We start from the raw sequence: 25,676 nt of genomic DNA, 5'->3' as shown, positions 1-25,676 counted from the left end.
CACAGACTACTTGTTTTTAATGAGCTGACCTAAAGCAATGAAAAAAAATCCCCAGAACAGACTGAAAAGTTTCCTGTACTTTCATGTAGAAGGCACATGCAACTTGTGTGACATACCAGTAACTTAGATGATCATGGAACAAAACTTCATGTGTGAGCTTCGGAGGCTCTCCTGGTTCTGTCTGGTTTTAATACATACTTGTTAAACTAAACCAGGTAAATATTACCCCTGTGCTTTTTATACTTGCCTCTGGCAGTCAGTTACTGCTTTTCACTGTTAATGATGTGTGTAATAACTGCATAATATGTCCTTTTTTTTTCAAATGTTTCTAAAAGCAACTGAAAGCACCAAAGCTGCTTTTTTAATTCCATATCATAAGTTTAATTTAGGTCGAATGTGGGATTACAAAACAATAACAACGGAGGGTCTCAGAATGCTCAGTCAAGTTGGTTGCTGGCTTCAGAACTTCTTCCATGTTCCAGTCAGAGACACTCGACCACTTGCAGTACTCTTCTGGCATGTTACTGGCTCTGAGATTTTAGGGCAAGGTGAGGGAACTTCCTTTCTAAGACCTTTTGCCTGGTTTTCTCTAGGTTTTGCCTTCTTGCCCTTAAACGTAAATACTTTTCAAGTCTGAGCCTGAAAGAAAGAAGTCAGTGTGGTTAAATTCCAGACAGCTTGTAACATCCTTCATGAGCTCAGTCCCCTGATTGAATAGAGGCACCTGGCAATTAACAGCTTCAGTATTAGTTTGCTTGCAGTAAGCAAAAATGCCTGCAAAGCAAGCTTTTCTCCTGCTTTTGGATGCTAAAGAAATTCACCCTCTGGGAGGATCTTAAGTCCTCTGCATGTAAAATGACTTTTACCATGCAACTTCATAGATAACCAAGTCCCTCAATAACTAAGATGGGAACAGCAAAATGAAACAGAGCAAGCTGTCATTTTAAAAAGACTCATTTGCAGCCTACTAGCTTTAACAAACAAACAAAACACCACCAAAAACCAAACCACAAAATTAATTTGTTACTTTTTTTTCCTTGCCAAGAGGAATAAGAACTGCAGAACAGAAAATAATTTTCAATGTCAAAAAACTCCTTACCTGATGAAATGGTTCACGTGAGGTAAGTAATAAAATTTCTTCTTCTGGTGTTTTCTGTTCAGGTACCATGGTATCGGCCATTCCTTGTAACTGTACCTGTTAGAGACAGGTAAAAGCGATTTGAGAACATGGGCTTCGGGTTTTATTTTGTCTTCATTCTTGGACTCTGCCACTTAGGCTTGGTTACAGTGGAGTGAAAAAGTGACTGGCAGATCACAGAATCTCTGTGTCGCTAGTTACTTTCAGCTCCATTACTGGCTGGGTCAGTAATTACAATTCGTATGTAGCTCAGTGACTTCCTGTAGGAAGTGCTCTGCTTTAACAGCTGGAGGTGCTTGAGGGCCCAATACAAATGGGGATTCTCTATTTATATTTTAAAGTTGCTCCTCATAAGAAAGTTTTCAAAAGTTGATGTGAACAAACTGTGTGAAGAGCTGTTTCTACTATTGTTTTCAAATGCCAGTGCTTGAGTGTTGAGTCAAGTGCCACTTTGCCTAAACACTAGTCTTTCCCTCTAAATATACAATTATAAACAACTGCCATTGAGTTACTGAGCAACAATCATAACCACATAAAAAACCCCACAACCCAAGAAGCACCTGAATGCTGAACAGAAAACATGTCTCTTTCTATACAGTAGACACATCCTTTCTCAGTTATGCTAATATGTTCTGGTGAAGAGCCACAGCACAAGAAGAAGTCACACTTTTGTAACAAAACCTCTCTCTTCCATACCAGTAGGTGCGTCCTAAGAAGTCATGTCTCCACTCGCCAGGTACTGGTTTTTCGTGGCCGGTTTGTAAAAGCCTCAAGGCAACTTCTCGTTCTTTGACAACCAAGTCAATATTTTCCATAGATTTTTCTACCTGGAAATAGGAAATAATTTTAGGGTGAGCCAACAAAACACAATGCTGACAAGTTAAAAGAATTAATAACTAAGGCAATGTAAAGGAAAAGCAAAAGTAAAATACACAAGGGGTTCCATCATAAGTAACATCAGTTGTGGACTGAGAAAAGCAGCTAAATCTGCCCTATGTACTAGAACAGTTAAGTTTGTGCTCTGAAATCCTCTAACTTACAGGCAGAGCAGATGAAACAACTGACAGTCTGGTATTTCATTACAGACGAGCTGGCAAATACACAGAGTGACATCTAATACTGATGCCTGAAGTACAGAAGGCTTGAGGGCAGGAAGGAAGCAGGAGAAGCAAGTACAAGACAATGGTGTATTTGTGTATTTCTGTGAGACTGACTGAAGGGGCTGGTGGTTGTTCTGGTTGTTGTCCTGGTCTGGTCATGGCCTCAGTAATTTACCCTCTTGGCCAGAAGACACCTTGACCAAACTATGACTGTGGTGGTTTGGCCCTGGCTTCATTTGGATAACCAGGAGTTATCTGAGCATATTGCTCGTATCAAACAGCTGAATTACTTAACTGACCAGTGAAGGGATAGATTTCCATCTGAAAGGCTTAAGCCTTGAGAAGGCAGTTGATTTATAAGTAAATTAAGTTCTTCATAATAAAAATACTGAAGAAAGAATTTAATACATTAGCAGCAGAATCACAATAATGCAAAAGAAACAGGGGATGACAGAAGTGAGGACAGGAAAAAAAAGCCAAAAGGGACAAGTTTGCAGAAGACCATGGCTGGCAAGAGTTAAGAGATAAAAATAAGGTTGTGAAGGGTTTACCAGGAAGTTTCTAGGAATTCTCTAGTGCAGCATCAGGGCATAAAGATGGCAAAACAGATGGGAGAGGCCTTTCCCACATTGGGGGATACAGTGGTCGTGCTTTTACTAAAATCATAGCAATAATTTTTAAAATGGTCTTTACCAAGTTCTCAAACACATCTCCTTTCACTCAGCAGTTTTACTTACAGGTTTAGCCAGTGTGAAAAGATTACCTTTTCCAATCGCTCTGGACTTGGCATAGGCTTGAGCTGTCGTTTTGATTCTTGCTCTAAAGTTAAAAGCATGTTTTTTTCCTTCAGTAGAACATACCTGGATCAGAAAGCACAGTACTTCAAAAATAACCTCTACACATATCAGCAATTATTCTTTTGCTACCCTGCTGGATAGAGCACAGTTGTCCAACCTGTGAGAGCTGGGACTGTACCTGCTAGCTATGGAATAAAGCAGGAAGATGCTGACCAACTGGGGAAGGCCCAGCAGAGGTGAGCAGGGGAGGGCTGATGTACAGGACATTGGAGGAGAGGCTGAGGGACACAGGTTTACTTAGCCCGGAATAAAGAAGGCTGAGGAGGGAAGAGGTTAACACAGGGTTGTCTTCCACTACCTGACAAAGACAGAACCAGACTGTTCTTATGGGTTCACATCAAAAGGATGAGATAGAGCAAGGAAAAAGTTATTCACAGTAACTTCAGCACTACTTTAGCCCTGGCACAGGCTGCCTAGAGTGGTGATGCAGTCTCCAGCCTCAGAAGACTTTCAGACTCCGAATGGATTCAGCCCTTGGCAACCTGAAGGAATTTAGTGGTGAGCCCCACCAGTGGTCACTTCCAACTCCCATTGTCCTGCAGTCTGAACTCAGCCTCTTCGTACCCAACCCTTTGTACTGGGCACAACTATCACACAGCTACCTGGCAGTACAGCTTTTGTGTTCTGAGCAGCACCAGACCTTGGGCTGTTCTGAGCCCAGAGTGGGCTTAACCATGCGGAGTGGGCCGGCTGGCTAAGTTCACTAGCCCCATTTTAATTAAACAGGCAGAGCTGCTCTGAAAAGAGAGAACCTATTTCACTAAAACTTACCAAAGTTTGTGCAAGTCTTCACTACTCTTGCCCCTTAGCTGCTTTATATTCCATGAATCCCCTGTAAAAAAAATCACACTAAAATCAATTTAATAGAGCAAAGTTCTTCTACAAAATAAAAGCTTCTATCAGCAAGCTCAGCCAACTCGACAAGGATCATGTCAAAACAATGCTGCCTCTTGGACAGTTACCCTTGCGGACAGGCAGCTTTGAATGTACAAGTCCATTAAAAAGATGACATGTACAGTTTATTTGTGTTTGTAACCAGCAGGGAAAGATGTAAGATGAATCTTTATATTGAAATGATTTTTCTTCTTTGGTACTATGTATTTCAAAGAATGTCTCTTCTGCAATATGCTCTTTAGAGCAAGAGAGAGGACTTAGAGCAAAATATTCTGATGCATAATTGCTTTCAGAAACAATACACAGAAAAAATAAAAGTTAACAGATGCATAAAAGATGCCCAAGTGTGTGTATGTATACAAAATGTATGTTTTATGTCGCTATGAATAGTTCCCATAATGCAAAATGGGTTGGATTTCAGATAAGCACAAGTGGCCCAGAGATCACTCTCAAAACATGAGCATAACTCACCAGACTTTACTGTTTTTTCTCCCCAGTTTTGTGGATCATCAAAAAACTCCTCCAGCCCTTTCCGAGACAAAGTGGTATGCAGAAACTTCAGCTGATGGAGGGGCTCAACGCTGGGGAGGCTCTTGTGGAATAGAGTCATTGTCAATCTGCATAACAAATTAGAAGGAAAACTATATATATATGGTAAGAAAAACAATACTGGGCTAAATCAGAGTTTTCCATTCACACAAGCACAGGCCCTACAGACTGCTGAGCACCACAGCCTAGGAGCAGATGTGAGTTCAGCTCTTTGTAAGGATGTCCCGTCAGTGTTTTCTCCTGTGCTCCAGCTCATCTGATTACCCTTGGGCTGTACTCGAGGTACACAAGAACTGGACCTCACAGATGAACTCACACCTCCTGCCACACCGACTCTGAGTGGCGAGAGCAGCAAGCAGCGGCTGTGGGCACCAGCACCGCGACCTGCGGGCATAACGGCGGCCGAGGAGCGCCCGCAGCACGGCGCCTCGCCGCCGCCTTGCAGGACGAGCCAGCCCGGGGCACCCGGGCGCTGCCTCCCGCCAAGGCCTCAAAGGGCGGCTTTCCTGCCGGGAGCCGCGCTGCGGCCCGCAACGCGCCCATCCCCAGCCCAAGCTGTTCCGAAGCCTACCCGGGAAGGCCGGTAAGCGCCAAGCCCGGCCGCGTTCCTGGCAGCCGCAGCGCGACCGTGAAGCGCCGGGACAGACCGGCCACCGCCACGGCGGCCGCCATGACTCTGCCGCCCTTCCCACAATGCTCGGCGTCGCGGACGGCGTCCTGCGAGGGCGCCGGAACCAGAAGGAAGGCTCTGCCCTTTTGCTATATGGCGGCTTGCTAGCTTCAGTCCGCCGTGCAGACAGACGCTGAGGGCCCCGCCCTCGTGCCAGTTCTAGCCATGGCGGCCATGAGCCTGCTGTTACGGGCAGCAGCTGCCTGGGGAGCTCGACGGGCAGCGAGCGGTGCGGCGAGCGGTGCTCGTTTCCCGTGCTTCGCCGGGGCCGCTCGTCTCCCCGGCACCGTCGGTAGGGTCTCGGCGGCGGGAGCGAGGGGGCGAGTGTGCTGGGGGCGAGGTGACCTTGGGGAGCGGAGGAGAGGGCTTCCCTCAGGAGAGGGGCGCGGGAGGCCGCGGGCCGCCGCCTCAGGGAGGTTCGGCCGGTGCGAGGCGGTGTCCGCGGGGCGAGTGGCTCCGTCTCGGCTCCGCGGGTCGGGGCGGCCGCAGGGCTCGGGCCTTTCTGCGCCACCTTGCCTGTGGGGTTGGGGCGGGAGCGCGGAGCGGCGCGGCCGTACCGCTACCGGCTGCTGCGGCTCCTCTCACCTAGCGGGATCCCTGGAGGGGGAGGCAGCGTGGAGCCCCGTTCCCCTGAGAGGTTGCCGTGGGTAGAACGCGGGTCAAAGTTTGCGGCAGGCCAGGCTTCGTCATGTAGTAATTTGTGGACCGACTTGTCCCTGTGTGATGCTCAGTGATGTATTTGTTGGGTTTCTGGGTAGAAATAGGTCTGTGTCTGAAGTTAGAAGAAAAATAGCTTCATTCCAACAAATGGGAAATGAGTTCAGGCAGGCTTTTAGGAACGCTGATGTCCTCTGGAAAACCAGCTCGTAACGACTCAGACACTGTTACATCCTTCTTGTTTCCCCATATACGTTATTGACCATATATTGGCAATCATCAGGGAAAACAACCCACATAATACTTTGGTTCAATTTTCAGCTCCTGTACGGCATAGCAGTGGCCATGGGAAGAGAATGTTTATTATCAAGGCAACAAGTTTTTATGATAGTCGATTTCTGAGCTTGTTGGTGAGTTACAAATATATTTATTGCATGCAGTATAACACATCCGTTGCAGGAGGTGTCAGAGTGTCTAAAATACAATTTTTGCTACTGTTTACATGACAGCATCTAAAATGTCATTGGCACTATTCACATAAACAAGAATTTCCAGTGCTCCTCATAAATAAATTTTGACATATGTTGTAAAATCAGGGCCAGATGAAGAAAAAAGATTGGCTAAGTGGCAAAGATCGTGACAGGTACTTAATGAAGTAGCAGCATTCTCAAGTTATGTGTCTGTGTTCATATATGCATAACCTACAAATGCCTTCCACTCCATCCTCCCTTTTAAAATGTATTAGGTTACTCTCTGTCAGGGTTTGCCTTCAGTTACCTAAACCACTAATACCAGAGATTAGAATTAGGAAGCCTGACCCGAGTTCAACCCATAAAAAAGCTAGGTTTCGGATAAAGCCTATTGGGACAGACAGCTGCCAACCTGATACAACCCCCTGTGTGTGGTCAGGCTTCCTTTATCTGTCTTCCACAGTTACTAAAACCAGCAGTGGTTGCATTTATGCTGGATTGTATTGCGTTGGTGTTAGTGCCTCATTACAGTTAAATGCTGAAGCCAGTCATCACAAGATGCTGTGACAGCATTTGGGGAAAGCATTACTGTCTGCTTCTACAGACACTGACCTCTCTGGGAGGTTGAAAGCTGAACTAAAGAGGCTCATGGACTATTACAGCATCACTGTTTTTGTATTCTAGTTTGTTAATGAGCTCATTTTAAACAGGAATATGACTTACATGCAACATCTCTAGAATTATTGGCCATTACGTCATTTTCAGACTAACTTCATGTAAATTTTGTCAGGTTTCTGAGTTTCTCATACTGTTTCTTTTCCTCTCTATTCCCCTTGCAGAGATTCTATGTATTTCTGACAGGAATACCAGTGGCACTATTCATAACCTATGTCAACATCTTCATTGGTGAGTGCTCTGTCATGACTAAGCCAAGTACACAGTGAAAATTATTAAATGGAAACTCAGCATGCTGGATAGAAGAGATCTTTTAAGGTTTGCTCTTTGGAAGACTTTGAAATAGCTTTAAGAGTTACAGTAATGCTGTGTAAGTACTTCGAAGATGTTCTCAGTACTTTTATTCTTCCTTAGTTGCTTTTTTAAAAGTGGAAAAATTCCATCTTTTGACAGTTGTTCAAACATCAGTGAGGTTTAGCAAACAGTTCTTCTGTACTCAAATGTGTTACCTCCATTTACATACTTGTTTAAGAAGGCCACAGAGATGGCAACTCCCTTTTTATCTAGCAAAAAAGCCAAAATTCTGCTTGGCAATAGGTGTTTTAAATCTACTACTGTAATAAGATGCAATTAATTTAATAGGGAAATAGGGAAAACTCATGCTTTCAGCTCATACACTTTAAAGGGCATTTCTGTGGACTCAGTTATTTCTTCTGTATAGCTGCTAATTTCACCCTGTAGCTGTGAGCTGTGTGGCTTACAGTCTGAGCTGGGTACATGCAGTGGGAAGTGTGGAAAAATGGCAAGTCAGTTTTTCTGAATAGAGCTCAGATCAAGGGATTAAATACTCTCCATGTTAAGTAATGACCTCTTCCTAATGTGAAAGGCAGAATATAAGGTACTTTTAAAAAAGCACTTGAATTAAATGCTCCTTCCCTTCTTTCCTTTTCAGGTGAAGCTGAACTTGCAGAGATTCCAGAAGGTTATGTTCCAGAGTACTGGGAATACTACAAAGTAAGTGTACCGTGTGAAAGGGTGGCATGGTATGGACAGCTTTCCTCTTGGTGATATTTTTGGGAGTAAAATGTGTGGAGTATGATAGTGAGGACAGCTGTGTCCCTGCCATTGACTATAAGTGTAGTAGAACTCGAACTGTGCAATTATAATTTTAGTAAACTTGCTTTTTTTTCAGTTTTATGGGAGGTATGCATTGCTGTAGGAAATCAGTTTATTGACACAAGTAGGTGCAGATGATCTGTAGCTTTATGCAAATAAACCGCTGACGCTATATGCCAGTAATTCTTTTCTAATATCTAAAGAGTAAGAACAGTCTTCTGTTCTCTTTATTCTTAGCATGCAATTTTTGCCTTTGTTTCTTATTCTGGAACTACAACATCTTAAGATAAAGGAATTTAAAGTGAAATTACTTTCTTTTGTATCGTTTGCTAGGATTGTTTCCAAGTCCCACGTCACACTTGCTTTTATATCTAGAACTGAAGATTTTTATAGTCAGAAACTCAAGGTTACATTTATTTTGTTCCATTGTATTTTCTTAAAATTAGTCCCTAGCTTCTTGCTTCAAGCACTCTTTTGGTTTTGCTAGGAAGTAATTGAATTCAGCAATGCTATTATGACTGTTAGATTAATTTAGAGTTTTGTTCCTAGTAAAATGACCTCTGTGTGGAAGCAGAACTTTAAATTGTTACTGATTATGGTAGGGGGGGTTGGAACCCCTTTCTGTGATTACAGTGGCAGATCAAGGAACAGAAAGAAAATAAATTGCATGTTTTCCATTAACTTTTAATTTTGCTACAGAATAGTAGCATTAAAAATGGCAAAAGAAATACGTTCTTTAGGGTTGTGATCTTAAAAACAGTTGAGCACATTTTTAACTTCATGGTTTGAGTGGCGGCACCCGTAATGCTGATGACATTTTCAGGACTGGAAACATGCAAAATTATTTAGTTATGTGACATTCCTACTTGGAAATTGCATGAATAATCTCTGCGTTTTCTATCTTCCAGCACCCTATAAGTCGCTGGATAGCCCGTTACATCCTTGACCCCCCTGAAAAAGACTATGAGAAAGAGATGGCTTTGCTTGATGTTGAAGCAAAGAAGACTGAAATGAGGTATGTTATGTAATTCAAGTGTTTTAAAATACTGATACATAGTGTAGCTGCCTGTTTTATTTTGGTTAACCTGCTGAGCTGGATGCTAACATGGTATGTGTATTCATCCGTCGCTTGACCCTGAGAGCTTGCTGCACTGGCTGGTGCCAAAGCGGAAGTTACAGTGTTTGCAGTTCCTGCCTCCTTGGTAGTAAGGTTACCAGATGTGGAACGATCCAAGGGCAGTCTTGTACAACATCAGTCTCTTTGGAACAGTTCATTTTTATAAAGGTATATCCTCCTGAGTCAGAAAACGGGCAGCTCTTTTTGCTCCTGCTAATGCTCATAGCTTAACTGCGTAGCTAAATGACATTTTAAAGGACTGGTCATGCTCCTTGTTAAAAACTCTGTGGGCAACGACAACGTTATTGTACTGAGTTTATTTTATTCTTACACAGAGTAAATTGTGGTGGTAGAAGAAAGTCTGAATTCCACCAGCTGTGGCTGTTGGGACCAAAACAGCATAGCTCCTTCTGCCATTGTATTTGCTTCTTCTGTTTTTCTTGTTCCTATTTATTTTTAGTTGAAAGCTGTATCAGAATTGTCTAGGTCCTTATTAAGCAAGAATCTGTGACAGAACTCCCACAAGTATTTTTATTATTCTTTTGTGAGATGACTTGCTGAAAAAAAAAGGATGTAATAGCTCATGCTTTAGTTTGAACCCTTCATATTTTCGTATTACCTATGTTTCAGTAGTATTTATAAATCAGATGCTAAATTCATTGCTGTTGTTGGTGTCAAGAACACCCTGATGTTACACATTGATCTGTGCATGATCAAACCCAGTAAACTTCATGTTGTGCATCTCTTGCCCTTTTTTTCAGGCTGATGGAGATGGAGGCACGCAGACTGATGAGACACAGGGGAGATGGACCTTGGTACCATTATGAAACACCTGATAAAAATCTTATTGACAATTCTATGAAATCCACACCTGACAATTAAACAATTTTAAGACAGTATGCATGGTCTTAAATGCATACTGACAAATTGTGACTGGGCTGGGTAATATACATCCTGCTGTTTACTGATGGAAATGAATAAAAATAAACAGTATCTGTGTTGATTCTGATAATTTGAAAGAAATTGTGTGGCAGTACAGCTTGTATAGCTGTTTTTAATCAGAAAAAATGCCTTATGTCAGTTGTCAACAATTACACATTTTCTTCAGAAGATCAGTGTAGAAAGGGCTTCGTGACCTAATACACATGAAACAAGTTGTAATGTAAGTCGTCCTTGTGTGATTTCTAGTATGTACAGTTTTAAATGAAAGGTATGAGAAACTGTAGGAAAGAAAAAAATCTTTCACAAGACCTGTGTCAGATAATTTGTGAAAGATGAACTAAGTGTTGTGGTTTTACCCCAGCTGGTAGCTAAGCACCACACAGCCTCCCACTCCCTCGATCCCCTGCCGGTGGCATGAGGGAGAGAGTCAAAACAGTGAAAGTGAGAAAACTTTCAGGTTGTGATAAAAATAGTTTAATAGGACAAACAAAAAAAGGGAGATAATATACACAAAGCAAGTGCTGAACAGAACAATTTCTCACCACACGAAGTCAATGCTGCGCAGGACCCTCATCTGCCCCACCTCAACCCACCCCTAGTTATACACTGAGCATGATGTCATATGGTATGGAATATCCTTTTGGCCAGTGTGGGTCAGCTGGCCTGGCTCTGTCCCCTCCCAGCTTCTCAGGCTCCCCCCACCTTCATATTGGCAGGGTGGTGTGAAAAGCTGAGAAGTCCTTGACTGCTTGGCAACAACTGAAAACATCAGCGTGTCTGCACCAGCTGCCAGGAAGAAAATTAACTCCATCCCTGCTGAAACCAGGACACTAAGAAAAAAAAAAACCTTCAGATCTTTGGAATATTCAGATTATACCTACCACTCCACATACATTGTTTTTCATTTTATTTTTCACTGTTCACTTTTTTTTCCCCAACCTCCATATTCTTTAACAACTGAGCATTTCTCCGCATTCTCTCAATGGTTTCTCTCACACTTAAGGAATGTAGAGGGTACTCTCTTCATCTGGCAGACTTTTCCCACTAGAGGGATGTGTTTCCTCAGGCTCCTCTGGTCTCGTACTCCTCCGGTTTTAAATCCATCAAGGGAGCGGTGGAAAACGCCTCTTACAGTTTGTGACTATAAACTACCTGTACATATTCAAAATTCCCACTTTAAGGAAGTAACTCCAAGTCCTTTAGTAACCCCTGATCATCTTGTAGTTTCAAACTTAAAACACATCAATTTCTTTCTTTACATTCAGCAACACTGCATAGACTATTTTAAGCCTGGACTGCCTCGTTTGCTGTTTCCTAGAGCTGCCAAACATTAGAAAGACAGATTGATTTTGCACAGGTGCTTCTTTGACTTGTCCTTTTTGTTTGAGTCAAATGTTCAGGTTGGATGGCTTGTATGTAATCTTATGTCTCTCACTGCTTATAAACGATGAGTTAATCATAAGAGAAGCCTTTAAAAAGCTCAAAGCTTTTTCAGGTAAAATAAATCTGTCTAGTGACCTTGTACTAACTTGTGGCTTTTATCCGTCCTTCAACGATGCTCACAAGTTCTTGATGTAATGTCTGCTCTTGAGTAAGTCTAAGGCTGTTCCATTGGCATCAAATTGTACTCTTGGTATTTCAGATTGTTCCCAGCACTTGATTTCTTACTAGAAAATTTGCTGAGAACAGACTGCACTGGTCTGCTCACCCTCACAGCCTGTTTCTTTGTAACTGGACACAAATTTACTGAGATTTTGCTAAAACCACCTTCTATAACTTTGAGGTAAATGGTGGTTCTAGCAAAGGTCATGTCATTTGTGAAAATAAAGGTGAAACACAGCAAATGCCAAAAAAAAAAAAAAAAAGGTCATTTTAAGCTAGAGATGCTGACTCTCAAGACATAAAACCTGTGGATGGCTACCACCACTGCCACAGGCTTCCTAATGCATCTCAGGCTGGACTTTCCCATTCTGTCTCCCAGCAGCTCGTCCCTCCTCGCCAAAGTATTCTGCTTGTCCTGGCAGGTTACAAACTGCCAAGGCACAGGTCGACCCAGCTGCGCTGACACAGACTGTAGTTAGCAGGACCCTGGCAGACAGACACAAAGATATCCATACCCAGGGAGCCCTGTACTGCAGTTAATGATCTGTTAGTAACTTTGAAGTCAAAAGGCTCATTTAAGCACGTGATCCTTGCAGCTGAGGATAAATCCTTGCAGCTGAGGATAAAGATGTATATAAACGGTACTTAATTGCTTAAAAAAAAGTAAATCAAAGCACCTGTAGCAGAGCATTGCTACTCCCAGGGGAACGTGCTCCGAGCCACGCGACAGACCAGGAGAGGAAGCCTGCGTCCTCCGCTGATGGGAATGAAGGTTTCCTGGCAGAACGCGTGGCCGGAGAGCGCGGCCCTCACCCCGCCGGCGCAGCCCCGCGCAGGGAGCCGCGCGGCGCTGCGCTCCCCTCCTGCTCCTCGGCGAGTAAGCGGTCGCGCGACGCCGGCTGCCACCTAACGGTCGCCCGTGGCACGCGCGCTGGGCGGGAATCGCCTCAGGAGTACAGCCCCCGCCCCGGCGTCCGCGGCGCCCCTGCAGGCACCTCTTGGCGCCCGCCGCCGGGGGACGGGCGGAGAGCGCGGGGGGCAGCCAGACGCGGCCCGCCCCCGCCACCCTGCCCCTCCCGCTCTCCCTCCCTCGCCGGGACCCCCGAGTGCCGCCGCCGCAGCTGGTGCTGCTCCTGCTGCTATTGGATTAAAAATAGCATCTTCCCTCCCCCTCCTCTCCTTCGGGCTCGGCTCCCGCCGCCGCGCCCTGCCCCGGGCCTGGCTGCCCTCCGCCTCCGTTGCCCTCGCATTGCCCGCTCGCCGCTGTCGGCCGGCCGGCCGGAGGGAGAAAACATGCAGCGGGCCGCGCTCTTCAGCGGCGGCGATGCGCAGATGGCCGCCGGGGACCTGGGCGAGCTGCTCGTTCCCTACATGCCCACGATCCGGGTGCCCAAGTCAGGGGACCGGGTCTACAAGACGGAGTGTGCCTTCTCCTACGACTCGCCTGTGAGTGCAGCGAAACCGCCCCCGGCTGCCTCCGGTCCCCCTCCCCGCCGCGGGATACCGATCTGCCCTCAGCCGGTGCCCTGCGGCAAACCCGCCCCTCCTGCGGTCCCTTCCCCGCCGCGCCCCGCTCGGAGAGCAGCCCCTCATCCCCTCCTCGGGCCGCTGCTTCCCCCTCAGGCTTCAAAATTTTCCTTATCCCTCCCTTTGCCAACCCGCTCGCCTCCACCTGCCGTGGCTTACTCCGCAGCTAGGTTTGTCCTTGCCCTCCACGCCCGGGCTGCAATAACTCCCCAGCCACGCGTGGGGGTCGAGGCGGAGCGGGGGCCTTGCCCTGCGCCCCCGGTGCTCGGTCTGGTGCGGCCGGGGCTCTTCACGGCGCGGCGTTGCTAGCTCGCAGGCAGTAGCGGTGCTCGTTCATCTGTTTTTCTTCTGACGGCAGTCCGAAGTGGTTGCTTAGACACGGGGATTTTGCGATTTCGGGAAAACTTTCCTGCCTGCTGGGAAATGGGCTCTGGCTGTCCGAGGTGCCCGTTCCCCTCCCCTCCCCCGAGCTCTTGTTTTTACTTTCACGCTCAGGTAGTAAAACGGGACAGTAGCTGGCATTCTCGTTGGTGTATTTTGGCTAGCAAGTGCTAATCGTTTTGCTTTCCTGCTCTTCCCGTGGTCACTTTCCTTTTTAAATTCTTCAGAGGAAGCTTCTGAAGTAAAGGCTCAACCTAAAAATCGGTGTGAAAGTCCTCCTGGAACGCTTTCTTACCACTACGTTTCAGTTACATCACTGGACTACATTGAATGCGTGGTATTTCTCCACTAGCTTATATAGTGTGGTGTTAAATGATAAAGTAAACTTTATGTAGTGTTATAGCTGTCTGGCAAAACATCCGCAAGCTCCACAGACTTCAAGTGTTCAGTGGCAGATTCGGGGCCTAACTCGTTTTTGACTTCGCTGGTAGTACTTGGAAGCCTTTGTAGATAGTAACGGTCGATGCTATGCAAGAGGTGCTGAAGAATTACACTTTTTAAACAGAGCTGAAATTTTATTGACAGTTGCTTCTCTACGTGAAGCTGCAGTTTTCCAGAGGTGATTGAGCACAGTACAATCATGTTAAAGTCAGTGGCAGCAATCAAAAGAAAGTTCAGGATTTAAAGTACAGAATATTCAACAAAAGGTGTGTTTCAGGCAGATTTTTGAATTCTTTACTCCCCACTCTTTGATAATTCCTTCTAATACAGAAAATCAAAATTGGTCTTAAAGGTGACTCAGCTGTCTGGTGTTCATCATGTCTTGTTGAACAGAGGTTATTTTTACTCGCACTCTTCAGATCTCAAGTGTCACCCAGCAGTCCTGACTGTAGTGGGAGGCGGTCTGATGAAAACTGCCAAATCAGACTCTGCTGTGGAGGTGCTAATTGCATTACTTTCTTAATAAGGTTTGGGTTTTGATGTGGGTTGTTGTGTTTGTATTGGTGTTTGGGTTTTTTGTTGAGGGAGAAATTAATACACCACAATCTTCCCTTAGAATTTCTGCATGGGTAAAGTCACGGTTGATGATTTCTAGCAACACTTTCAGTTTTCTTCAACATTATGGTTTATAAAAAGTTTCTGTTAACCAGCACTAAGGTTTATTAAATACTGCTACAAATTACAAAACAACCAATCACCACCACTCCAACAAGACTTAATTAATCACAGCAAAAGCTGTGTTTGATGAAACAGGAAAAAAAAAAAGATCAAAACTTAAGAGAAACTGTTTACCAAAGTAGCAAAAGGAGTTGGAATTGCACTGTTTCAGGTTTGGGGCTTTTGTTCTTTTGTTTTGGTTGTTTTTTTTTCCAAAAACATTCAAACCTTCTTGGCTATATTGGGAAGAGATTTCAGATTTTGATAAATTTTGGCCTTTGTTAAAGCTTTATGTTTAAATTGCATTATAGGGCAGAAGGGTTGGCTGAACCTATGTAGTACCATTAAAAATGAAGGAATAGAGCCTGAGACTATTCTCCCCAGCTTTTCAGCCCATACTACTCCTCAGCTGTTCTGAGAAAAAGACTCATCTCAGATTTTGATTTTTTCATTCCCATGCAATCTAACTGATGCTTGGATATCGCTTTTAAAATGGTGATTTTAAAGGGCAAATGTTTGCTTTCTTGGGTAAAACACCATCCTGTGGTTTTTTACAGTTATTCAGAAGGAAAGTGAAAGGAAACACACAGGTTGTTGCCTTGGCTAAAGGGAGATGTTTATCTCTGAATCTTTTGTTTTAGGCTGGTTTAGTGACTTGTTTTGTTAGATTAGTTATGTATAACCTAAGCAAGGTTCTTCCTATTGAACAGTTTGCCTCTCTTTGAAAGAAGATACACAGGTTGTTTGTTTTGTATGATATTAAAGCAAATGATCAATGTTAAAAACATGCTCTTGCTCTTATTATGCATGGTAAAATTTCAGATTATAATTTTTGATGGAGGAGATAAGGAGTCAGGAACACAGACTGTTCTAAAAATTGGTTGATTTACTGTTCCCTTTCCATGATTTTGAAATCTGACTTCCCTGGGTGAACATCTGAGAACAATGGTGCCTCTGTGCTCCAAAGAGAGTCATTAGTTGAGAGATTTCAGAAGTGTGAATGTAGGAGCAGTACAAGTGGATATTCAGTGTATTTTTTCGATGTGGATGAGCCATAGCATGATGTCCTTGTCAGAAGGGTAGTGTTGTCAGAAAGATGACTAAACAGATGAGAAATACGTGTCCTTAGATTTGGCTATTTGCAACAAAACTTACTAGGGTTAGTTTCCAAGAAATCTGGCTGAATCAGGAGGCAAAATTCTATGCACTTAAAAGCTTTAGAGATACTTTTCAGTTTGCTTGTCTCATAAGGTTAGAAAACATGCCTTTTTATGACTTAACGTTCAATTACTTTTTTGTGGTTTTAGTGGCTTCCAGAAAAATCGTATTTCCCCGATAAGGACTCCTACTCCAGTTAGCCATTGATTCTTTATATGGAAGTTGGGAAGGGAAGGGAAAGGAAGAAAGGCTGCCTACAAGGTGCAAGAGAGGCCTAGTATTGAGTGCCATTCCCTCTAGCAACTGGCCCAGTAGCTGTGATCTGCGTCTCTGAGTACATCCCTACAGTTTTGACAGATGAAATCCTGTACCTCTTATTTTTCAGATCTGACATGCAGTCCCTCCTGGTGACTTTTTTGTGTGTGTGTGTGTCTGTGCTGCTGTGTTGTATGTTTCTTCTTTCCTTTTTTTGCCTGCTGTGGCACCTCTTACTCTTTTGGTGAATAAACTTGCCTTTGTGTTCTGTAGGATGCAGGAGGCAAAAAGGTTGCATTTATATAATCTTGTGTTGTCTTATTATTATTTATATAGAAGTATAGTAGTTGAATGGAAATTTCACCTTTTATTGGGAACCTTATCTCAAAGACCTTTGATTATTTTAGATCATCTGAGGGAGAGGCAACTGCTAGAAAAGGGGTACCAACTGGAGCATAGGAAAGGCTTGTGTGCAGGCTGCGGGTGTGCTCTGAAGTCTTCCCTGCTAAGGACATTGGTTACAACTACAGCAAAGGGCATGAGTCTGACATGGTGACAAGACCGAGGACTCTGGGTTCTGTAGATTGCAGGACTGTGTTTGAACAGCTTAAAGTTTGTCTTCACTCTGCTGGAAAACCTTGCTGCTGACAACAGCTTCCTTTGTGAATCCTGCTGACTTCATTTTTGTGGCTCGGGGACTCTGTAATGGTTATGTTAGGATGATTACTAAAGGCTTTGCTGATGCTTAGCAGACTGAAATCCTTGAGAGTCTGGATTGTGTGATGGATATCAGTGACTACACTGTGTAAAATTTTCTAGAAACAAGCACCTTGTATCTGGCAGTTCCTTTGGTAGGCATTCCTTGAAGAAAATTAGAAAGTCACTGGGGCCACTGTCTGGAAGGGATAGGCTGTGCTATCTTGTTTCTATTGATGGGACAGGAGCAGCAGTGAGGAAACACCAAGAGGACTGAATATGCCAAGACAAATAAAATATTCCAGACGAAGGATTTTGGCCTTGCTGCAGAATGACCTCCAGTTTATTAAGGCAGTGAATTGCTTGGTGGCAGGTGAAAAATCAGAACAGCATTGTAGTGTTGCATCAGATGGACATACCAAACCTGTCCCATGGTCAAGTGTTTTGCTGACTGGGAGTACACTAGGACACTAAGATTAAGTGGTCTTCCAAAGTTGGAGAACAGCAGAATCAGTAAGAGTTGTGCTTGCAGTGGCTCACAAATGAGAACTATGAAACTTTGTAGAACAGCCAGTGTGTATGTGCATTGTACATTTCTGTGGGTTTGATCGAAATTTGGATCTTACTAGCCTTTTTCTTTTGATTTTGGGTAGCAGAGCGACTTTGTAAGGTATCTGGAGTACTAGAGGATAAAGCCAGAATTGTACAGCTAGGGCTCTGCACAAAGCAAAAATCGTCAGGCTCTCTCTGAAACTAAGCTGCCATGGAAGCAATACAGTTGGCACTGCTTCAGCTGTGGTACAGCACTTGAGCTAGGAAGTAAGCCATGATGAATTGCTCCATCTCTTGTCAGTGGCCCATGCAATGTGCACCTGCATAATCTGACCCCAAACAGTGTTGAGTAATGGATTCTGTGTTAAGTTATGCATTCCCAGTTCCAGGTTACTTATGACCTAATGTTAATACTGTCATTGTATCTGTTCACCTATCATGAAGCCTTGATCCTGCCTGTGAATGTGACTTGTCCACCTGTAGCTTATGTACAGGAGTGACCTACCTCTTGGAATGGTGGCTTGGTTTCATTTTAGTGTCTGACTGGCCTACACAGCTTTTTTTTGTTCCCTAGAAATGTAGTTCTGTATTGGATTGGTCTTGTCCATGTGCCCATTGACAAGCTACAGCGGAGCTACTGGATGTCATTGTCAAGCATTTGTAAAATAGTGTGCTCATAGGGAAATATCCAGTGCCATCTCTAGTAGTTGGAATGTAGCCCAGAACATGGAGGAATTTGAACCTTTCAAAACTAATATATTTGTTTGTGGCTGTCCACATAACATCAGAACCCCAGTGTCCTGATAGGTTTTTGATTTCAGCTACATGTGCTTTCTTCAAGCTGCTCAGTGTTTTGCATGTTACCATCAAAGTGTGATAAAATAGTACATAGTAATTGTGGTATTTGTTGTTGGGGTGAGTTTTTTTGCTTGTTTGGTTTTGTTTTGTGGTTTGCTTTTTTTTTTTAGAGAGGGCAGGGGAAAGATTTTGTACTGGAAGCTAACAGTTCAGTTATTTGAAGCCCTGTCCTTTATTTCTTACTGCCAGATCGTTTGTCTGTTCTTTCTCTGTCTGAACCAGCTCTTTTTTCCCTCATCTCTCTTGTCTTTCACCAGTTCCAGTAGTACATGGCTCCTTTTCGCTGCTTGTATATATTTTCACAGAATCACAGAATTCTAGGGGTTGAAAGGGACCTCAAGAGGTCATCGGGTCCAACCCCCCTGCCAAAGCAGCTCCCTAGCACAGATCACTCAGATAGGCGTCCAGACGGGTCTTGAATATCTCCAGAGAAGGAGACTCCACCACCTCCCTGGGCAGCCTGTCCCAGGGCTCTGTCAACCTCACTGTGAAAAAGTTCTGCAGGTTGGTGCGGAACTTCCTGTGCTCTAGCTTGCAGCCATTGCTCCTTGTCCTGTCTCCACAGACCACTGAAAAGGGGCTGGCTAATTCCCCCTGCATTCCATGCTTAAGATACTTATAGACATTAATTAGATCCCCCACTTAGTCTTCTCTTCGCAAGACTGAACAGCCCCAGCTTATTCAGCCTCTCCTCATAGGGGAGATGCTCCAGGCGCTTAATCATCTTCGTAGCCCTTCTTTGGACTCTCTCAAAGAGATGCCTGTCCTTTTTATACCAGGGAGCCCAGAACTGGACACAATACTCCAGGTGGGGCCTGACCAGGGCAGAGTAGAGGGAGAGGATCACCTCCTTTGACCTGCTGGCCACACTCCTTCTGATTTCATGTCAATGCTTGTCTATGTATGCATTGTTCAGTTACTTTCTCTGATTCTATTGGTTCTCCGTCCTCTTTATCAGGTTCCTGATTTCACCTTTTTCTTACCATTCCTTCCCTGCTTTCCTTTTGTCACTGTTGCTTTCTTTTCACCTTTGAGTGGCAGAGGACAGTCGTCTAAAATGCAGAATTACTCCAGTGTTCATACCCTGTGTTCTTTTTGAATGTGACTAGAATATTCCTTATCTTTGGCAAAGTTTTTTTAGTTGATTTCCCCCTCCCAAAGTTACCACATTTATTGCAGGAGTCTTGTGACCACAGCCAGACTGATTAATTATGGTGACTCCTGATGAACAGACACTCTAAATAAATGGCTGTGGTCTTTGTAGGGAAACACTCACATGGAAACCACAGCAGAAGGCATAGAGGACCCAGTGACCCTCTGTCATAACTGGTACTTTTAACTTTATATGTGATAGGATGAACAGACTTTTTATATTTGGGTATGGAGACTTGGGAAGACTCAAGGTGCCACTTTACCCTCTGTTAAGCAAGTTCTACCATTGTTCTAGTGAATCTAAAGCAAGTACCTGTGCCTTAGACACTGTGCCCAAGTCTCTGTTTGCCTTTCGAGTACATCACCACAACAATTGTGTATTTATAAATGCATTATAAATGCCACCTCAGGAGTTGAAATTGCTGAACCCTAGGTTTCCATGAGGAGGGTTGGTAATGAGATACATGTTATTCAAATCCTGATCAGGTTGGTAGTATTTGAAAAGTATTAGTGTCTGGTGCCATGAGCATGTGTGAAGGGAGATGGTGATCTCTGTTTCCTTGTGCCAGGTGGTTGTGTTTGACAGACCCCCTCATCCAGCAGTTTACTTGCTCTGTTTTTCAGCCCTGAGGGGGAGTAACTCTTGCATTTTACTTCTCTTTCAACATGGATTCATTGACCATTTTTCATCCTACCTCTGAAAAACATTAATTATTGTATAAATAAGTAAGAGTAAGAGCTTTTTTTTTTTTTTTTTAAGTACTATTCTCCCTGGTGTGGACAGTGTATCTTCCTTTCTATAAATATACCTGGTCTACTGTGACCATCTTAGCAGCAAAGTACAGGGAGAAATACAGTGAAGAGCAAACCCCTTTCCTTCTGTATGCTTCTTTCTAAGTTGTGTGAGAGAATACTCTGCCTGCGTTCTGTGGGAGAAATAACTGTTTTGTTAGTAACCACAGACAGTTTACTCAGATGCTGCATTTAGCTCATATACTGAAAGTGTCAAATTGTTGTTATAGGCTGCTTATCAGAAATGGTTCAGTGGTCTCTTGGGTTCCCTTCAGAAAAAGAGAGGATAGTCTCCAAGAAAACAAAATTGTAAACAAAGTTCCTGAGACCCCAGAGTGACAACACTGGATTTTTATTTAGGCTGGGTACCTATAGGATTTCCTGCAGAGGACACATCCACAACTTTCTCAGACAAGGAGATAATCCAAAAGGGTTTGGCATACAGGATATATGAGCAGACAGCAAAGGTATAATGGGTCTTAAAGTAGATAAATCTGGGAAAGACTAGTGGAAACTACAATAAATGTAATACATTTTAAATACAATTGTATTTTTTATATAGTTTAAATACCACACGTGTATTTTTTTTCTTTTAACCACTTTATTACTTTCGAGCTCACTTGTAGGTATCACCCCTGTTCTCAAGGCTGTGAATATTTCCAGTTCAAAGGAGCTGTGTTTTTACTTTTTTTTTTTGAAATAGAATCTTAGATAGGGGCTACGTATCTCAGAAATGAGATGGCTAAATAGTTTACTTTTTACTCTACAGAGCCAGTTGTTGTGATACTTAGATGCTGAAAGAATGACTTCATGGTATATGTTAAGCATGAATGACAGACAATGTAAAACTTTGCTTCACACTGTATGTTTGAATCCTGGAAAACTCAATGCCATTTTTTGTCCTTTTGAGACTGGTAAAGCAACAGCTATGTAGTTCATTACATGTTTATCTTTCAGCTAAATCTGAAAAGCTGAAGCTTATATGTGTTGGTTCACGTTAGATAATAATCCATCTCTTCCACTTAGTCTTATGGTAAATCATCATTCTCTGGTCCCTTTTTGTGTTCTGTTCCTCAGCTCCATGACTGGTGGCTGCTGTGGAAGTACCAGTATTTATTGGTGTTTGAGGAAGTTGCTCAGTTCTGGCTTTGGTCATATTGATTAAAACAGGCATGTTTGAAAGAGTAGCATGCAAGTATGGGTTGTAGGTAAGCTAGAAGTTTAGATTCCTTTAAGCCCTACAGGAATACTCAGTGTCAGTCTTTGAAATAGGTTGGGGAGAGTTAAGTGAGTGTAGAGTGGCACATTCGAACCTGGCTGTGGAGCAGTGGTGGGAGGGGAGAGACACCTGTCAGGCCCTAGCTGGTCTGTACCAGGTTTCAAATGAGCAACAACTGCTCAAAACTACTAGCCCTTCAGCTCCTTTTCCTGAAAGAGAACAAGGTGTATTAACCTGGTGTTGGTTAGGAAAGTACTGGAGATAGCTATGATCTCTGTCAGACTTGCCCTCTGCTAGTTGTGCCAGTCCACAAGACTGGTGAGAGCCTAACCCATGCCATGGCAGGCTGGGTAGCTTTGTGCTTGCTCAGAGGTAGGGCAAAGGTTCCTGCCTGGCAGAGCCTTGAAGAGAGGTACTGTACTGTATGTTTCAGGTGTGGCACTGTCAGGTGTCATCTTATCAAAACAATAGTTGCTATAATACTTCTCAATACGTGATTGTGCATGTGTATGTGCGTAATGTCACTTGTTTCTGGAGATAATGACTCTTATTCATAGTTGTGTTTATTATTTATTTCTAAGGTGCCTATGAATGAGTCGAGTTCATGTTGTTCTTTGGGGCATTTAACATGAGATGTTCTGTACTATCCAACAGCACAAACACATTCACAATAGAAGCAAGGTCAAAGTACTTCTGAAAGGCTCAATCCTTGTTATGCACCATCTATTCAAAACAATACATGCTAGAAAGGGTTTAAGAAAATCGATCCAACATGACTCAAAGTCCTTCTGGCAATCTGAATGGTGTAGAGTAGAGATCTTGGAGCAGTTAAAAAGGAGCAAGATCCCAATAAACATCCAGCATCAACACCCAGCTTTCAGGAGAGTAAAAAGTGATGGAACTCCTGCCAGGTTATGTTACTGAAATGTCAACGTTTGTGATCAGTACCAGGAATGTATATCTTTATATTTCTTTTGTAATGCCTGTGTCTCCAAGCACTCTAATTGTGTGAGCAGAGAGAATCCCTGAAAGGTACTGAAGAACGTTCCCAAATAACTTGCCGGTTTTCTTGTTAGCAAGATCTAAGAGCTGTAAGATCACGTGAGATCTGTTTTTGTCATGCAAGATTGTGTGTGATCAAGAGTACAAGGTGTGGCTGAATCCCTGGACCATCAGGTCTGCCATACTTCTGATTTGAGATGTTGGTCTTGCAGTCAAGTGGCCAGAAAAAGTTCTGTTTCAAAGAAATGTCTGTGCTTCATTATGCTTTACAAATTTTGTCATCTACAGATCTCTGGATTGGGCACTTTTTCAAGACTAACTTCTAGACCTCCAATTTGGACACTCACTAGTCAGTAGTTGTAAAGTTACCCATTACAATGTGTTTATATATGGTGTCCTATGTTGAAGATTGTTGGAGGTCTGACAGTATAAACACAATGATGTGCTATCAAAGTGATTCTAAGTGCTTGTCTGGTAACACAATGGGTCCACACTTTGTTTCTTCTGCTTGCTGAGTCCTTTCTGTCCTATACGGTTTCTTCTGTGCTGTAATTATTTGTGTCATTCCTTTTAGGATTCAGAAGGAGGTGTCTATGTGTGCATGAACACATTTCTGGGATTTGGAAGGGAACACATTGAAAGGCATTACCGGAAAACAGGACAATGTGTGTATTTGCATCTGAAACGACGTATGATAGAGGTGAGACTTGTGACTTTCCAACTAACTACTCCAGCAGTTCTTGGGTCTCTTGTGCTTGATTAGGTAACACATATCAAACATAGACCAAATCTTGAATGACAGAAATTAACATGTTCAGAATTGGGGCTGAATATCAAATTCAGGTGCATGGATCCCAACCAATACTATAGCTTCAGTTTTGAAATGAATCAAAAGCCCTAGAGTCAGATATTAAAGGTAGCTTGTTGCCTGACTTTGACTGATCTTTTCCACTATGTGCTTCTGCATATCACATGCATACTGTCTGCATGTTAGTGTTGGTAACTAAATGCTTTCCTGAAACCAGCCTTTGAAGTGTAGTTTTACTGGGTTTATCTCAAATTTGGCTGGAAGCTTCTGAGAATTCTTATTTTATATGAAGTTTCATCTCAGTGTGACAGGACTTCTCTCTATCCTAAGATTTCTGTAGAATTAAACCATGAGCCTTAATCCCAACCTTGAAATTAAAGTTTAGTTTACATTAATGCTGGCTTCTAAAGCCACACACAGCCTTCATTGAATTCAGTTTCACATCTCCATGCACATGGATGTATACATACAGACTTCATGTTCACTCTTCTTTCATAGTATCACTGCATGTCAACAGTCATTTATAGCCTGTGCTTCATAACATCTGTTTGTGTGTGGTTTGTCTGGCATCTTTAAAGGGCCGTTAGTCACCTCTGACCTGAACTATATGGAAGGCACTGGGTTTGCTTATAGCTCACTCTCTAAGCTCTGTCTCTTCTGGAAAGTTGTAGGGCCAAAAATAGCTGCTTGGAGTGAGATAAAATAATTCACGTCTGTCATTCTACTGCAATGTTTCCCATGGGCCATGAAGGCTCCAAGTTATGTAAAGTGCCCTGGTCACTCACTTTATTTCCAGTAGATGACTATTCATGTTTTATTAGAATTATAGTGAGGTGGATTGCATGTCTCTCAGGTTGAGATTGTTAATGATGTTTATTATACTTCAGAATTGTTTTTTCTTGAAAGGTTGATAGCAAAATTTTCCTTCACACTGTAACTGAGTTTTGGGAGAGCCTAATGTAGTTTTAGCAACAGTCCTTCTGAGTGAATTTAACACTTTTGAAAGATTCTATCTAGGACTAGAGGCAAGCGGCCAGAAATTCCATCAGCATTGCTCGTATGTAACAGTCTTTCAGCATATGATCTGGGAATTTTGAATATTAAGGTAATCTGTGGTTAAAATAAGGCCTCAAAAATTTCTTCTTCTGGATAAAGATCAGTCTGAAGAACTCCAAAAGGGAGAAACAAATGTGCAAAGTGTTGTTTGGTGTCATGTACACCTTCAATTGAATTGGTTCAGTGATTCCTATTTTTCTACTTGTGAATTATGTTGTAGCAGAGGGGCTTGGCATTTGTGTTTGAAAGTGGTGATGCACTGGTGCACTGGGTCATGTGGTAGGAAGCAGTGTTTGACTATACAGTACAGGTGAAAATGGTCTCATTGTTATCTAACATAGCTCATAGATATGATTCCTCATACATTAGCTGTGGATTTTGTTCATCATGACTATTGTCAGTGTTTTGAGCAACGTGAAACATCAAACTTTCACTGGAACAGTTTTATGAAGTGTCTGGTACATGCTGTGTTGTGTTTTGTTGTTTTTGTTCTTGTTGGCTTTTTTTTAAAGCCAAACTTTTGATAGTATGGGATACACTAAAGACAAAGGCATTGGATATGCTCTCTTAAGATTCTTCTAGTGAGGCTGCTATTCTTGCCTGTGGTTTCCTTGGCATCACCCTTGCAGAATGCACTGCATTGCTGGAGAAATCCCTGTTTGCTTCTGAAGGTGTTTGGATTAAGTATGACTTGTGTATCATGCCACAGTTCAATTAGAAAATAAGGGTCACATCTTCAGCTTGTTAGCTTTAGAGCTAAAGTATCTGTCAGTGGCAGATCAGCACTACAGGCATTTACTGAATCAACAGAGCAGCATCTAGTAAAACTTTTAGCTATATCAAGAAAATTAAGTATTCTCAAACCCCACCCCCCAAATTTTACTCTTCAGAAATGTGGCTGCTTTAAAAATTCTCTATTGTATGACTTCTGTATACAACTGCCTGGGTAGTAGTATTCAGTCCCAGGCAGAACTTCAGCTTGGTGGTACCTCAGCCCTGTTGAAAACACTGGCCAGAGAAGCATGAAATTTCCAACAGTGATGGGTTCCTGGATATTATTCAGTGGTCCTGGTATAAAAACATGTGGCAACGGTGCAGTTAAAGATGATGGAAAATAGGCTACGCTCTCACCTTGTGTGAGAAGCATCACAAGTGGATTTTAATGTCACTACAGGTGCATTGTGTGGACTCCTGTTTACTGGGCATGTCACATCTGTTAGAAGCCAAAATTGTTCTGTGAACAGGGAATGTTTTTTATGATTTCAGAGGGGTTCT

General features: G+C 43.1%; 3 protein-coding genes across 3 annotated transcripts in view; 2 read left to right on the top strand and 1 right to left on the bottom strand.

Moving 5' to 3' along the window:
• Positions 1 to 366: 366 nt before the first annotated feature.
• On the bottom strand, positions 367 to 5,216 carry MRPL47 (mitochondrial ribosomal protein L47). The gene is made up of 7 exons (XM_084267476.1): positions 5,110 to 5,216; positions 4,461 to 4,606; positions 3,867 to 3,927; positions 3,002 to 3,098; positions 1,835 to 1,965; positions 1,100 to 1,195; positions 367 to 639 (listed from the first exon to the last, which is right to left on the bottom strand). Exons 1-7 carry the CDS (start codon positions 5,208 to 5,210, stop codon positions 522 to 524), a joined length of 750 nt encoding a protein of 249 aa, XP_084123602.1. The 5' UTR covers positions 5,211 to 5,216; the 3' UTR covers positions 367 to 521.
• A 137-nt stretch (positions 5,217 to 5,353) lies between these two features.
• NDUFB5 (NADH:ubiquinone oxidoreductase subunit B5) lies at positions 5,354 to 10,255 on the top strand. Its single transcript, XM_084267429.1, has 6 exons — positions 5,354 to 5,500; positions 6,187 to 6,275; positions 7,175 to 7,241; positions 7,963 to 8,024; positions 9,035 to 9,141; positions 10,005 to 10,255. The coding sequence occupies exons 1-6, from the start codon at positions 5,374 to 5,376 to the stop codon at positions 10,123 to 10,125; spliced, it is 573 nt and encodes a 190-aa protein (XP_084123555.1). The 5' UTR covers positions 5,354 to 5,373; the 3' UTR covers positions 10,126 to 10,255.
• Positions 10,256 to 13,080: 2,825 nt separating this feature from the next.
• The window catches only part of USP13 (ubiquitin specific peptidase 13), a gene marked incomplete at its 5' end in the record, with an annotated part of 52,395 nt that continues 39,799 nt past the window's right edge, over positions 13,081 to 25,676 (top strand). Inside the window, 2 exons of the mRNA XM_084267499.1 lie at positions 13,081 to 13,233; positions 23,112 to 23,237. Of these exons, the coding sequence (XP_084123625.1) occupies positions 13,081 to 13,233; positions 23,112 to 23,237 (279 nt within the window). The remainder of the gene's footprint in view (positions 13,234 to 23,111; positions 23,238 to 25,676) is intronic.

The sequence above is a fragment of the Gallinula chloropus genome, assembly GCF_964237585.1.
Source record: "Gallinula chloropus genome assembly, chromosome: 8".
NCBI classification, from domain to species: Eukaryota; Metazoa; Chordata; class Aves; order Gruiformes; family Rallidae; genus Gallinula; species Gallinula chloropus.
The sequence above is the reverse complement of the archived record's forward strand: the minus strand, read 5'-3'. Positions and strand labels throughout refer to the sequence as shown.

Excerpts from the sequence above, each read along its gene's own strand:
- NDUFB5 (XM_084267429.1), top strand. The coding sequence starts at position 5,374 with ATGGCGGCCATGAGCCTGCTGTTACGGGCAGCAGCTGCCTGGGGAGCT. Across the intron at positions 5,501-6,186 it reads TCGTCTCCCCGGCACCGTCG|CTCCTGTACGGCATAGCAGT; the intron begins GTAGGGTCTCGG and ends TTCAATTTTCAG. Across the intron at positions 9,142-10,004 it reads GCAAAGAAGACTGAAATGAG|GCTGATGGAGATGGAGGCAC; the intron begins GTATGTTATGTA and ends CCTTTTTTTCAG.
- MRPL47 (XM_084267476.1), bottom strand. The coding sequence starts at position 5,210 with ATGGCGGCCGCCGTGGCGGTGGCCGGTCTGTCCCGGCGCTTCACGGTC. Across the intron at positions 3,928-4,460 it reads AGAAAAAACAGTAAAGTCTG|GGGATTCATGGAATATAAAG; the intron begins GTGAGTTATGCT and ends TTTTTTTTACAG. Across the intron at positions 1,196-1,834 it reads TTCTTAGGACGCACCTACTG|GTACAGTTACAAGGAATGGC; the intron begins GTATGGAAGAGA and ends TGTCTCTAACAG.